The sequence below is a fragment of the Natrix helvetica genome, assembly GCF_964273705.1.
Source record: "Natrix helvetica genome assembly, chromosome: 4".
In the NCBI taxonomy this organism is placed as follows: domain Eukaryota; kingdom Metazoa; phylum Chordata; class Lepidosauria; order Squamata; family Natricidae; genus Natrix; species Natrix helvetica.
In genome coordinates this window covers 40806938-40822941 of record NC_138550.1, presented here as the reverse complement: position 1 = coordinate 40822941, position 16004 = coordinate 40806938, and the positions used below count along the sequence as shown (strand labels likewise).

Below are 16004 nucleotides of genomic sequence, written 5' to 3'. Positions count from 1 at the left end.
GCGTGCCCTGACAAATGGCTCCGCGTGCCACTTGTGGCACAAGTGCCATAGGTTCGCCATCACTGGCATAGGTGCTTACAGAGGGAAATCAGAGACTATTGAATAAAAATATAGTCTTTTGATTTTTTTATGAGAAGACTGCAACTAATCTGAAGGAAAAAAATGGTTTGTAAGTTGTATATTCAACAAGACTACCTGGAAAAACATTAGAGCTTTTTTCAGTTAACTCAGTTAACATTTTATCAGATCAGCTGAAATAAGGCCAATCACATAACAGGGGCTAAGTTATAATTTTGGTGCTAGGCAAAGGAATTTTATTTCTCAAGTCTTTTCAAGAGTGTGCAACAAAATTAAATCTATTCTAGTTCTTAAATTTAAACCTTCACTTTCAGATTTTTCACAATTTAAATCATCAAATTTAATGTTTTAAAAGTTGAATGCAAATGTCCGTATTAGTCTTTTGAAGCAAAACAGTTGAGAGTCTTGAGAGATCTCAGAGAATTACAACTGGATACATTATAATTTTTTAAAAAACGTTATCAACAAGAGTTTAGATTATCACTATTTTGTCAGTGTTTAAAAAGCTACAAAGCTTCCTCCTATGCCTTCTGAATGAGTCATGTCTTTTGATATCTAAAAAAAACATGCTTTATTGTCTTGTCCCATTCTTTGTTACACTAAGGACACAAGAATTACCTCAAGGCCATTCGAGTACACATTCTCCTTAGTTATACTTCAGGCTGCTTCTTGGCAAGATGTTTAAAGAAACAAAACTTGCAATACATATATTTCCTCTCCTAATAAAAGTATCTTAACCTTATACTGGTAACTATTTATTATTCATAATAAATGTCATCCGGCTGGTCATTTGTACATTTGGTTATTTTGCTTTCTTCATTTCAAAGTTGGCTGTGGGAAATGCATGTACAACTTATCAAAAACCTTTTTTTTCTTTTGGAAATACCTATAAAGCCATTGAATAATCTCAATTAGCACCAACCCTAACCCACACATTTAAAGTCAGAATTGAGAAATCCTACCTTGTGTAGACCATAAAATGTTTATAGGCATAGAAGCCACATCCTTGAGCTTTATCCAGCTGTTGTTGCGCTGTCTGCTCCATGATGAAATTACACAATAATATTCTCCTCTGTCTGTTTCAGAAGTCCATTGGATTCGTAAGCGGAAGGTGTCTACCTTTGGTTTAGAGAAAATTATTTCCCCATTCTGAGCACGTTGTTTGCTTTTCTCCCCAAGGACCAGTGTCCAGTCTGCATCCATAGTGGCCAGAAGTTCATATTCTACCACTTCATCACTGCGTGTGGGCATCCTATAGTACCAGGACACAGTGAAATGAACATTTGTCTCGGTGTTCTGTACCTCCATGATCCTACATTCAAGCTCCGTGGGATCCTCAGCAAACAGGGGTGTTTTAGAAGCATTCAAAAACACATAGTAATTTGGTTCTATGTAGGTTTTAGGAAAATAGAAAGAAAGCCAAGGTAACCATTAAAAGTATGAAACAGAACCAATACAGAATATAGATTATATTTTCAGATACATCATGATTTTAAATTGCAAAGCTTCTTTAGTACTTCACCAGTTGTGTTTCACCAATCCAAGGATTTGGATTGTACAATCAGCTAAGTATGTCTGATTCTTCATGGAATTACAGCTAGTCCTTGACTTAGGACCACAACTGGGACCAACATTTCTGTTGTTAAGTGAGGCATTTGTTAAGTGAGTTCTGCCCCCTTTTACCTTTGTCACAGTTGTTAAGTAAATCATTGCAGTTAATAAGTTAGTAACTCAGTTGTTAAGTGAATCTCGCTTCCCCATTGACTTTGCTTGTCAAAAGGTTGCAAAAGGTGATCTTGGCTCACAGCAATGGTCATAACTATGAACCAGTTGCCAAGCATATGAATTTTGATCACATGAATGACTGCTTTCTGCTCTGATAAGAATAAGAAAAAGTTCTAGGGAAATGAAGTTTTAGCCAACTCCACAAATATTTGCAAGGTCTATAGAAGTGGATTGCTAGGTAAAATTTGACTTTGAGAATTGTATTCCAGCTCTGCTCTTGACACTGACTCTCTGACTGAGGATTTAGAAGGAAGGAATAAAAGCTTGCTGGATAAGCCTCATTCCTGCACTCTGTCAACTGTCAAAGAACAGCCTTGCTGACAGTTCAATGAATTAATACCCTGCCAAGCTCTCAAACTTCTATCAAGAAAGAGCAGGAGGCTGCTGATGAAATTTGGACACAATTTATGTATCTCTGATGATGAGAATCCTCTCCCACTTTATTCCCCCAGGCAATACAAGGTCATTAAAAATAGCTTTATCCTTTACCTTCACCTAAACCCAAGTAATAATTGTAATATAAAGAAGCAGAAGCTCCCACTGGCTATGGGCAACTTTTCAAAAGCAGAATAGAAGTCTTCTATTTAAGCCAACTTGAGAGTAGGGAGACTACAAAATAATATCAGAAATGGAACTTTATTGGAAAACAGTTGTTCTTCCTTCTTTAAATCTGCCTAGCCTGGCATGCAGGATTAGCCAGCAGCACACAAGAAATGGTCCATCTTTCCTCTGTGCTGCACAAAAGCCAGCGGACTTCCAGAGAAAGTTGCTCTTTTTCTTTGCACTAAAATGCAGACAATTGTTGCCCGAAACACCCTATTTCTCCAACTATCAGCAGGACAGTGATCTCCCTCTGTTTTAAGAATTTACAGTCTTCATATTACAACCTCTAGTTCTCTTGTATTTAGTTGTGAAATATGCCTTAGGAGAAAACTAATTTGTTCTTTTACCTCCATTTACATAAAAAGGAGGGTATTGGGTCATTTTCATTTATGGATCTTTTTCAAATTTTATTTATAATTTCAGTTTCAAGGTCACCTGACTACACAGTGATTCTAGAAAGCTTACAATTAAAGAAGTATAAGAAAAAGAATGTTGGTCTTACCTGAACGTGTCTTTTCAGGGGGGGAGAGGGAGTGGTCACGTGTGGGTATTCTCAAAGCCTGATTGGTCCAAAGACTGAGAGCAAACTTCTTAAATACTCCTGCCTTTCATTCCTGCCCAGTTTCTTCAAAGGCGAACGACAGAACTGTAACAACACAAACATAACCCCGGGGGGAAAAAACCCGGCCCTCCCTTGGGCCCACCCCACATAACCAGGGTGGGTCGTGATCACTCCCTCTCCCCCCCTGAAAAGACACATTCAGGTAAGACCAACATTCTTTTTCCAGTTGGGGAGAGGGAGTGGTCACGTGTGGGACATACCCAAGCTCGGTCCCAGGGAGGGAATAAACAACAACTACAGCCCAAGGGGAGAATCCGCCACAACTCTCTGCAGAACCCTCCGACCAAACGATGCCTCCGCCGAGGCAAACGAATCCAGACGGTAATGCCAGAAGAAAGGCGTCAGAGACGCCCAAGTCGCTGCCCGACAAATGTCCTCAAATGGAGTCCTAGTGGCCCATGCCACCATGGTCACGGCACTCCTAGTGGAATGGGCAGTTATCCCCCTGGGGACGGGATGACCCGCCACCCCATAGGCCTCCACGATAGCCTGCCATAGCCAATGGCCAATGGTCGCCGATGACACTTGGCCCCCAATGTCCCGGGTTGGAGGGAGACAAATAATGCCTCCAACTTGCGAATCCCCACGGTCCTACGGAGATAAATGCACAGGGCGCGACACACGTCCAAACAGTGCCAGAGCCTCTCCCTATCACAGGATAGGTCCGGACAAAAGTCAGGCAGGATGACCTCCTGCGCCCTGTGAAAAGGGGTATTCACCTTCGGGAGAAAAGTAGGGTCAAGACGAAGAACAACCCTATCCTGGTGAAAATGGCAAAGGTCAACCTTGGATGAAAGGGTGCCTAGCTCTGAATACGCCGGGCCGAGGTAATCGCCACTAGAAAGACCACCTTAAGGGACAAAAGCCTCAGATGAATGGACCAGAGAGACAGGAACGGGGCACCCGTCAATGCCCGGAGTACTGGGGGCAAATCCCAAGTAGAGAACCTATGAATGGGGGTAGGCCTGAGATTAGCCGCCCCTTTTAGAAAACACTTGATCAGTGGAATCTGAGAGAGGAGGAAGAACCCCCACCCCCCAAGACTGAAGACAGAGCCGCCACTTGTCTGCGCAGGGTGTTTACTGCCAAACCCCCTTCTAGTCCCTTCTGCAGAAAGTCCAGGACATTGGGAACAGTCGCCCCTTCAGAGGAAACACCAAGCGGGGTGCACCACTTGACGAAAGCCGACCAGGTGAAGTTGTAAATCATGCTTGTTGACGGGCGCCTAGAAGTCTCGATGGTGCGGATGACGCCGGAGGACAGGCTAGCTGCCCTCAGGAGTCGCCGTTCAAGAGTCAGATGGCCAGATGGAGCCAATGGGACTCCAGGTGAAGCAGGACCACCTGCCGCAAGACCACTTCTTCCTGAGGAATCTTCCACGGGCCGCAGATAGCTGAACTAGATCCGCGAACCACGGCCTCCTGGGCCAATAGGGGGCCACCACTATGACTAGCGCCTTCTTCACTATCACTTTCCTGAGGGTCCCTGGAATCAGGGGAATGGGGGGAAGGCGTAGAGAAGGCCCGCCGGCCACCAGCTCCTGAGGGCATCCGTGCCGACCGGGATTGGAACCGGGTGAAGAAACGTGGCAGCTGTGCATTTGCCGGGGTGGCGAAGAGATCCACCAGTGGAGTGCCAAACCTCCGACAGATCTCCTGAAACAAGGATGGATGGAGCTGCCACTCGCCATTGTCCAGGGTCGCCCGGCTCAAGAAGTCCGCCTGGTGATTTGCCAGGCCGGAGATGTGCTCCGACACCAGGGTCTCAGAGCCTCCAACCATAGGGCTCGGGAATGAGTCCCCCCCTGATGGTTTATGTGGGCCTTGGTGGCCACGTTGTCCATCAGGAGGAGTACATAATGGCCCTCCATGGATGTCTGGAAATGTTGTAGGGCTAGGCGCGCCGCCTTCAGTTCCAACCAATTTATATTGTGCCGGAGGTCTGAAGTCGTCCACCTGCCCTGGGCCAGCCGTGAACCCACCAGGCCCTCCCAACCGAAAAAGCTCGCATCCGTGGTCACGGTCACCCTTTCCAGTTCCCAGAAGGAACAACCCCTTTGAATGGCCGGGGAGATCCACCATCTGAGGGAGGCCCGGACCCCCGCCGAAGGTCGCAGGGTCCGAAGAGAGTTGCTCAGCCGTCCCCTTTGGAATGGAATGAGCTCTCACTGTAATGGGTGAAGATGGAGCCTGGCCCACGGAACAATCCCTATACAGGACACCATCTTGCCAAGCAACTGAGATAACGTGAAGACAGAAACTAACCGACTTTTGTGCACATTTTCTGCCAGCTGTCATAGACTTGCTTGGTGGTCCTGGGAGAGCCGGACCAACCCCGACGGACCATCCTCAGGTGAAGTATGCAAGTGGAAGGGGAGAGGTGGCTCTTGGGGAAGTTCATGGAGAACCCCAGAGATTGAAGACTCCGAATAGTGAGACGTAGGCCCGAGACTGCCTGAGGCAGTGAACCCGCCTGGACTAGGACATCATCTAGGTAGCATTGGAGTCTCACCGGGATGGATCGTAGGTGAGCGGCCAATGCCACCAGCACCTTCGTAAATATCCGAGGGGCCGAGACTAATCCGAAGGGTGCCCTGTATTGGTAATGGCAGTCCCCGTGTGAGAACCTCAGAAACCTGCGGTGAGATGGGAGAATTGGGATATGTAGATAGGCCTCTATCAAGTCTATCAATGCCAAGAGATTCCCCCCTCTGGATGCCCTGAAGGATAGACTTGAGGGAGGACATATTGAAGTGCCTGTACACCAGATAGCGGTTCAGTTGCTTGAGGTCCAGAATGGCCCTCCAGCCCCCCGAGCTCTTCGGAACCACAAACAGATTTGAGTAGTGGCCCTGGCCCCGTTCTGCGTAGGGAACGGTCTCCACCGCCCGAATGTCGAGCAGATGAAGGATAGTCTGATCCATCAAACGGCAGCGCTCCAGACTCCGCGACGGAAGGAACGCCCTGAAGAGGTCCGGGTGGATGGAGAGAAATTCTAACCTGAGGCCTAGACGAACCGTGGACCTGACCCATGGGTCTGACGTGATCCAGTCCCATTGATCTGCATAGAGGGACAGGCGGCCGCCTATGGGACGACTCAGGTTCGAGTCACTTCCCTCCGCGGAAGGGGCGACCGCCGCTGCCTCGAAAGGGCCGCCGGGACTGCTGCTGGTACCAGCTCGGGTCCTGGTAGGACGACCGAGAAAACTGCCTGTCTGATCTGAAAGAAGAGAGATGCTGCTGATGGTCAAAGTCAGAACCCATATAAGATTGCCTATGATAGGGTTGATCCCGAGGCTTGGATTTCTTAGAATTGGACGGGAGAACTTTTTTCTTGTCTTTGTTCTCGACTAGAATAGGATCAAGGGCCTCCCCAAAAAGATTCAGACCCTTAAAGGGTGCCGCCGCCAGATTCCACTTGGCCTTGTTATCCATCTGCCAGTTACGGAGCCACAAGAGGTGGCGGGAAGTAACATGGGTGGCTAAGGCATTGGACGCAAACTTAACCGTGTCCAGAGTCGCATCAGCGGAGAATTGGGATGCAGCAATAATCTTAGTCAGGTCCTGGTGCAACCGTTCGTCCTGGATCGGGACACGATCCTGAAGCTGGCACAACCACATGACCGTAGCACGGTTGAAATACGAGGCGGCCACGGCGGACTTTATGGCCCAGGCCATGGCATTGAAAATTTTCCTTAAGGTAAGCTCTGCGCACTTATCTTCAGGTTTTAACTTGTCCGCCGCATCCCTGGACACCACGGGGGAAGAGGAGACTAGAGTAACCACCGGTGTGTTAATAGAGGGCAATTGATTGGCCTGGGCAAAGGTCTGCTCCACATTGTAGAAACGGCGGTCGTTACTGCCGGGGTTATAAAAGTTAGAGGGATGGGCCCATTGGTTGGTCAAGACCTCCATGAATAAGGGCGGGGCCGGAATCTCCTCCTTGTTCGTAGCTGTGTTCGAAAACATGGCCATGTCTGTGTCCCTAGGTGGGGGTACCGTGGGATCCCCTTTGCCCACCTTGGTGGTTTTCCTCGCCTTGTTCAGAAGGACCTTGAACATAGCTGGAGGAAAAAGGCCCGAAGAAAGAGGAGGATCAGGGGGACTGCGTCCTCATCCTCCGAGAAACCCACATCCTGGAGATTTTCCTCACCTAAGGCCAAGGCCTCACTAACCATGGATGGAGAGGACGCTCTATACTGGTGACGGCCCGTACCGCCTTGATACCTAGAGGAGTGGGAGCTCCTGTTCCACTGGACAATGCCTCATGAGATGGCTGCAGAAATAAGTCTTTTGATACTTTCCGGGACTTTCCAAATCCTCCATATCCCTATGAGGAGAGCCAGGGGCCTGAGGTGCCAAACCTGTGCGAACCACAATGTCCCCTGGATGTCCCCTCCAAGGGATCCTCCTGTTTCCCCCTAGCCAAACCCAGAGACATTGAAGGAGAAGGGGAGGGGGACTCTCTCTGCCCGTAATAACCGCGGGACCTGTCAGGGAAGGCTGAATGAGACGAGGGGCTGAAACCCCGAGGAGAAGACTGCTCTGAAGGTGGCCTGATAGCAGACCTGGACCTGCTGGTAGAAGCAGGCCCTGCAGACCTGACCTGCCTTTCGGCCCTGGCGAAGGTCTTTTCCAGGGCCCTATGCCTCCTGGCCTCCACAGGTCTTACTGGGGCAACGTGAAACCCCTGCCCCAGGCCCTCTTCCCCCCTCACCGGGCCTTCAGCCTGGCCCTGGGGGATCTCTGCGCCCTCCACCATAGCCCCACTCACGTGTCCTGGAGCGTGGAAGAAGTTCAGGCCTCTGTAGGCCCCACCGGAACCTGGGCCTGGGATGGCACGGGAGGATGATCAAACCGAAAGGCCTCGGTCTGGGCCTCCACAATTGCAAGCAGGCCGATGCAGGCCTCGCACACGTGGTGTAGTTAAAATGGCCGCCGGCGCAGATCTGAAGGAGGCCGAAACCGCTTCACGTGGCCTCTCACGCTGAGAAAACGGCCGCGCGGCGCAGGGGGCCTCACGGCTAACCAGCGCGCACTCCCCCCTCACGCCTCCGGTCTTGTTAAGAGTGAAAGAAATGCCGAAGCACGCAGCAGCCACCGAATCAAGCGGTGGCCGCTCCGTCGGCTCGAGAGAGCCTCGTGGTGCCGACACCCTTCTCCTGCTCCGAAGAGCGACACCGCACCCGCAGCTGGATCGGAGCTGGTACCCCCACACACCTGGGGATAGGGCTAAGGCTCCGCGCCCGCAGGGGGAAGAGTGGAGGCCCCACAGGGCCCTCCCCCACTGCCCAAGGCAGAAGGACTGTCCCTTGGGCCGCAGCTGCAATTTAAAATTTAAGGGAACTTTAAAATGCCCAATTCAGCCAAAGTCGAGACCAGATTGAATAGAAAGGGAAAAGAGAAAAATCTAAACCTGCCACTACCTAGAGACAATAATTCTCAACAGTGCTTGGACCAAGAGACTGAGAGGAAACTGGGCAGGAATGGAAGGCAGGAGTATTTAAGAAGTTTGCTCTCAGTCTTTGGACCAATCAGGCTTTGAGAATACCCCCACGTGACCACTCCCTCTCCCCCACTGGAAAACAACATATATTAAGGAAAGAAAAAAAGACAGAAATAGAATTTAAATAGCTGATAGTTGTTTAACTCATTTTTGTTTTACTAATCATCAACCTATTATATACATTATAATATATTATTGTATTATAATGCTAGTTTATTTTGGCATTTTTATTTGCATTTTTATTTGCATTAAAATGTTGCAATTTCATTCTAAGATGAAAACATTAATTGAAGCATAAATTTGAAAAATAATATCTATTTCTTCTTACACTATGTTTCATTATCTAAAGATAAAATAAGCAAGTTAGGAGGAAAATTTCAAGACAAACAACTGTCTGAACCAGTTGAGATCTGATCTGTGAAACAGTGAAAATGTAATTTAGATGTTTGTATGTTCTGCTTTCTATATCATAGCAATGCTTAAGTGTTGCTTAAGTAAACATGAACTGATAGGAAAATTCAGTACTTTAAAACATTATTACAATTGATTATTTTTAAATCTCCCATCTAACATCTCCCAACTTATATCTCTTTGCAGTTCTCAAGATCAAAATAGAAAACCATAATGCACCAAAACCCATAATTCCTCATAACGTTCATTTAAAAAACCCAATACCTAATTAAAATAGACATAACCAATCAAATACAAGCAAAGCAAATGTATTTATCTCCAAATATTTGTAAAAATATTCATATTTTTGAAATGAACAATCTTTTTTCAGTCTAAATCTTAGGAAAAATATTGTCACCACTGAATGGCCTCTCTCTTTTTTAAATTGTGAAACATAAAAAAGAAATTACCATTATTGTAGCTTAATGGTTGGCCCAGCTGATGCCTTCAAATGTTTCACTCTCATCAAAATCAAGTAATAACCGGGGCATAATTTCCCACAGAAGTTGCAAATGGCAAGAAAACTGCACAGAAATGCCCACATAACCACCAGTAACTTGGCTTAATTCAAAAGTTAGTTTACCTTCATATCCAATTACTCACCTAATGTTACCACTTCCACAGTGACTGGTACTGATATCTTCTCTGCTACCTTGTGCCAGCTGCCATTGTGTTGTGGCACCCACAGAGCTGCTTGACAGTAGTAGTAACCAGAGTTTTCAGTGCCTACATCACGCATCAACAGGTTGTAATTACTTCGATCTACATGGCTGGGGCTGTTAAAGGTGGAGTCACTAATTACTAAATCACGATCAGTATTCAGCAAAACCTGAGCCTCTGCCATGGTGCCATCTGGAGATTCATTGAAGTACCATGTGATTTCTGTTTGGAAAATACCACTTCTGTCTGTTGTGATGTTGCAGGTAAGTTCAAGGGATTCTCGTTCCATCACAGATATATTGCTTCTGGTGATGAACACATCTAAAGCTGCAGAATTGGGAGCAGGAGATGAAGGAAACAAGATCAAGGATTATTGTTAACTTCCAAGTGTTACTTGACTTGTAGTTCACTAATTGTGTCCCTGTCAACTTGTACAAGTGCATATAATTGGATGCATATACATTAGTATTCATGGGCAAACATGTGTATTGCTGAGTAACACAGTTAAAGCACTAATCTATCAAGTTCAACTGGTTTCTATTTGTATAATAAGTCTATGCAAATATACATTACAGCTTCAGTTTTCTTGCAATTAATGCCACCATTTTTTCTCTTATGCTCTGATACTCCAGGCATAAATATTTTTCAGCTGAAATACAAAAGTAATCCACCTTAAAGACATTTTAAATATAAGCTACTTGTTAGATGTCTTTTCATCAGCAGATACTTTATTAAATTACATACTGTAAATTCAGTCACTTTTTCACAAGTCTCCTTTGATGTTTGACATACGCAAATACGGTGCTTGAAAACCAAGAAAAATCTCTTCTTGAACTTCTCCAAAACTGGCCAGATCAACAAAATGGAACATACATGTCACTGCAAATAGATTGCCGAAAAGGACAGCTGACACTGGAGTATGGGACCACCATACAGCCTAGCTTATACAACGATAACCCACAAAGGAGAAATATCAGAAGGAAACCTTTCCTCTAGCTTCATAACAAAAGTAATTTGTTTAGAGTATTCAATTTTCAATGACCCTGAAACAGTCTGATAAAACAAAACGTGATTACCATAACCACAAGAAATTCATGTGGGGGGGGAGGATAAAATACTAAAGAGCCACCTTGCCAACTGTTAACCATGAGAGGTTGGTTTTACAATTGATGAAATATTGTGTAGATAGAAATGATTAAACTGATTCAATTAAATACCAACATATTTTAGAACCTGACATTCCTCAATCAATGAAAAAATTAACACCGAAAAGTGGTTTACTATTGCATAAAACAACAATCTAAAATCAACCATAAAATACCGACATAAAATAAAGGATAGTCCTCAGATGTGAATATTATTGAAAATCTGAGAGGTTCAAACATAGTGTGCATGCAATTGTTATTTCTACAAAATTGTTCAAGATTTTGCACCTGTTATATTCTTTGTTTTGGTTTTAATCTGTAAATAAACTGCATACAAATATTAAGCATGCATTCCAGGTTGCATAAAAAATGTTGTGTTTGCCTTTGTACCATGCAGAAGTTGTATCAATTTCTATTCATTCAGTAATTCAAGAAACATTTAATTTTATCAGCGTATCTAAAACTTTTGCAGGCACCTGAAAAAGCTCAAAAAGGCAATGCAAATTTTGCAAACATTGTTAAATCAAACCTATACTTCAGATTATAAATGTTCTGTTATATTTAAAATATTACAATAGTTTTATGTGCATATGTCCAAATATGTCATAATCTGATTTGTCAAGAAACCAACTTGTTTAATAGTCACCTCAAAATTGATACTTGCCTGTTATTCTATGAGTTGATATATGAATAATAGAAAACTATATTTATTACAGCAGTAATAATACTACAGTGATGTATACACTCATGTCCTGACCAAAAACAATGCTTAAATTAAGAAATTCAGTATAAAATCAAAAGTTAAAATTGTAAAATGTAAAGATATCACTAAAATATCACTGTAGTAAACATCACCCAAAATAATTAAAAATCCAACAGTCATATCAGTTAATCACAAAATGTCTGATTAGGTAAAATACATTTGCCAGTGAAATATAACATAAAAACAGGCAACCTGAACTCTTTTAGTATGAAGTCATAAACCCTAGTAAGCTTCAGTGATTATTCTCCTTCAGCTTTAAAATATGAAAAAGTTGATCTCAATTGAAATCTTAGGTAGCTTATTTTGATAAAAATAGAATAAAGTTCAAACACAACATTTTGAAGTTCTGCCATACCAATTCAAAGAATTTTATAAACCTAGAGTTGGAAGAGGACCTTGGAGATCTGCTAGTCCAGCCCCTGCCCAAGGCAAGAATCCTCCGCCGTGGATTAAAATCCTCCCATGATAGAGCATCCATGCTGTTCCACTATTTAATAACAATTACAATCTGTAATTATTTCCTTATATTCTTTTCTTATATATTCCTCTGTACAAAAATATAAAAATCTAATTTAGCAGTCACTAGGACAATAGAAATGTGGTCATAAGTTAAATGTGTGTGCCTGTGAGTCTGTATGTATGCATATGAATCAGTATTAAATATATCTTAATCGAGCCAATTTATCATGCTGTGGCTATACATTACACATATCTACGGTATTACTACAGCAGAAATTAATATTGCATACTTACATGTCGGTTTCACCACCAAATTTACTATATCAGCAGTCTTCTCTTGGATCTTTTGCCATGAACCATCTGCCCCTTTAACCCACTCACTCACTCGACACCTATAAGCGCCTTCGTCTGTTGGAAGAGCCTGGGATAGAGACAGGCTGTAAATATCATTAGCCATAGCATCTAGGCGCACATCTCCACTGATATAGCGCTCACTGTATTCTGAGCCAGTCCGGAACTTGCCCTCGTGCGTCAGGGAAAGGATTTCTTGCCAAACATGGTTACCCTTGAACTCCCAAGACACTTGCAGATGGGTGTGTTCAGTAGAATTGGTAGAAACTGAGCAACGTAATTGAAATGTATTTCCTTCTGAGACATTCCAAGTTGATGAGGAGTAGAAGTTCGATCCAGTAACAGTTAAGCCATCTGCGATCACTATTTAGAAAAAAGAAGATCGTCAAGCATACAATTGTAATAAATGGTTTCCCATGCCCACTATCTCTTCTCTTGTTTATTTTAGTTTTGAAGACTGAAGAGGTAATAAGATGAAAATTTGTGGGGGTAAAGATTAAAAAAGAAACTTATAAGTTAAGGCACTATGTCAGATGATTGGGTGTTGGTTCCTTTAAAGAGAATTGAAATAGTAATCGATAATTTAAAAGAAATTTGCGCATTACTAAGTTTCAAAATTAATAAAGAGAAAACTAACATGTCAACTAAACTTTAAAAATACAAGATCAAAAAACAATCAAACAATCAAAAAATGTTTGAAGATTGAGAAAAACATAAAATATCTGGGTAACAATGTGATAAATATAAACTGCATAGTTTCCCCCCCAAAATAACTACATTAAGACATAAAATGAATTTTAAAAGACACATTAAGATGGGGATTTTTGTCATAAAAATGAACATCTTGCCTAGAATTTTTTTGCTTCAGACAATACTTATTTTGACAACTGATGTACCAGACCTGGGCATTTTACAGCCTGCAGGCTACATATGGGCTGTCCCTGTCTGGCCCATAGCAATGTCAGCATGGGTGGGGATGGGGCATCTGCAGGTCATTCGCAGTGGGAGTGGGACAGGGGCAAGGTGGGTTTGGATGGGGCAGTAACCCTCCACAACAGTCACAGTTTCTCATGTGGCTGATTTAAACAATGGCAGAAGGTCATCTTACATATTACAAGATGCAAAGAAAGAGGAGGAATTTATCTACCAGATTTGAATTGTGTTGTATATATTGCCAGTTTGGATGAAGGATTCAGCTGCTGTTAAGAAATAAACGCTTCTTGAGATAAGGACATGACCTGGGTGGCATAACTTTTTGTGGTTTGCTAAGGTCAAGGCTAATGTGAATTTTAAAAATCATTATTAACACAGCATGTTAGATGTGCCATATTAAGATTACGGAAGAGATGCAAACCCAGATTGTACCTGAAAACCATGTGGATCTCAGCACAACCAGCATTTTATAGACAATAAATAATAGACTAACACAAATAGCTAATTTATGGCAAGATACAAGAATTCTGTCCAGCGGAATGTAAAATAAAATCAGAAAAAAAAGTTATCTGAACTGAAGAAGCTTCTCGAATGAGAACAGAAACATCTTTAAGGAGGGGGAGCGCAGTTGCCTTTTGAAAAAGATGAATGAGAATGTACACAGACATTTGTTAATACTCAGTTTGAAATAGAAACATGTACAAATGCTGAACGTAATTGCTAAAAAAGTATAAAATTTTATTGAAATTTCAAACAGAAGAACAATGATATTCAATGAGTGCAGTACTGCAGGCGACTTCTGCTGACTGCTGGCTGCCTACAATTTGTCAGTTCAAATCTCACCAGGCTCAAGGCTGACTCTGCCTTCCATCCTTCCGAAGTGGGTAAAATGAGGACCCAGATTGTTGGGGGCAATATGCTGACTCTGTAAATCACTAGAGAGGGATGTAAAGCACTGTAAGGTGGCATATAAGTTTAAGTGCTATTGCTGCTAGTACTATATTCTGATATAGTGGGCTACAATTTTGACTATACAGTATTCTTTAGATGGGAGCAATGGGAAAAGTTTTAAAATTTATACTATGTTATAATCATTTTTTTAAATAAAATGATGTATCATTGATATTTGTCACTAGGCAACTTGCATAGAATGTATAAAAGCATTTCAAATTTATATTGCAAATGTGAAGAAGAAGAGAAATTTCAGGAAGTTTGGGGGATGTGTTAAAAAACTAGAAAACTTTGGATTCACTGATTCAGAGAAGACTAGAAGGGTTTTTTTGTGGGAATTGGATAAACAGTTGCATGATAACAGTAGTGACATTATTGTATGCATAAAAATGGAAAGATTTCACACTACCATCAATGGAGAGTTAAAGATGGTTCTTGCTGTGATGGATAAACTGATTTATTTGATCAGAGAAAAGACAATATATTTATTACCAACTGGAAGGCCCTTATGACTTTGTGTGAAACAGGAAAAAATGAACTTAAGGATTTATTGTTTTAATATCATCCAGGATAGATTATACAAAAAAGAGAGTTATGTTGTAATTATAGAGTTAAAGGGAAATTTATAATTGTATTTATAATTGCAAATAAGATTAGACTTCTTTATATCTATTTTTTCTCCTTTTTATTTTTTTTTCCTTTTTGGCACTTTTATCTTTCCAATTTCTCTCTTTTTTCTTTTGTTTTCCTCACTTTATATTACTTTGTATAAATTTTAAACTTTCTTTTTTTAATCACAAAATTTTAATAAAATTATATTAAAAGAATCCTCTGTAACATTTGAAGATTTCTTAATGTGCCTGTATGGAAAGAAAAATTGTCTCTTTAATTCAATCAATTCAGTTTAAGGGGTAATTTAGGACCAGAATTAGGATTGCACAACTGCTTCATAAAACATTCAAGGTTGATTTGAGCCAGCTCTGTCCCATACAAATTTCACAGATGTTGGCTCACATCATTCCAGTGAGTTTCTTACAAACACATTCTAGAGGCCTACTGTGTCCAGGTAAACATTCATCTTCAGATATTTCTGAAGGCATCTATAAAATGCCTAATACTTTAAAAACAGTTTGCAAACCTTTGGATTACTGTATTTTTCAGACTGTAAGGTGCACTTCCCCCTTCCAAAAGTGGGTGGAAATGTCTGTGTGTCTTATAGAGTGAATATTGAGTTGGAGGGGAAGGGACTTGGTGCAGCACCGATCAGCTGTTCTAGGCAGTGATTGCTTCCACCGCTTATTGCCGCCTATCATGAACAGAAAGTGGCAAATGGGCCATGGCAGCAAATGGGCCACAGCAAATGGGCCGCAGCAGCAACAAATGGGTAGTGGCAAACGAGCAGCCGCAAATGGGCCACAGCGGCGGTAAACAGGTGGTGGCGAATGGACCATGGCGGCAAACAGCCATGGTAAATGGGCTATTACAGCAGCAAATGGGCAGTGGCGGTGGCAAACAGACAGAGCAGAAGAAGATTTTTTTTGTTTTCCTCTTCTAAAGCTAATGTGCTTCTTATAGTCCGGAGCATCTTCTAGCCTGAAAAATACTGATTCATACACAACTGGGACAATCTTGAAATAGAGACTAATTGGGACAATAGTGAATTTGCTCAATAATGCCCATCAAAATTATTTAAGAGTCA

General features: G+C 42.6%; 1 protein-coding gene across 3 annotated transcripts in view; it reads right to left on the bottom strand.

Annotated features, from left to right (window-relative positions):
* The window catches only part of PTGFRN (prostaglandin F2 receptor inhibitor), a 107937-nt gene that overhangs the window by 58281 nt on the left and 33652 nt on the right, over positions 1-16004 (bottom strand). For all 3 annotated transcript variants that reach the window (XM_081950384.1, XM_081950386.1, XM_081950385.1), the window contains exons 3-5: positions 12365-12784; positions 9647-10030; positions 1041-1466 (exon numbers count right to left, since the gene is read on the bottom strand). In XM_081950384.1, the coding sequence (XP_081806510.1) occupies positions 1041-1466; positions 9647-10030; positions 12365-12784 (1230 nt within the window). The remainder of the gene's footprint in view (positions 1-1040; positions 1467-9646; positions 10031-12364; positions 12785-16004) is intronic.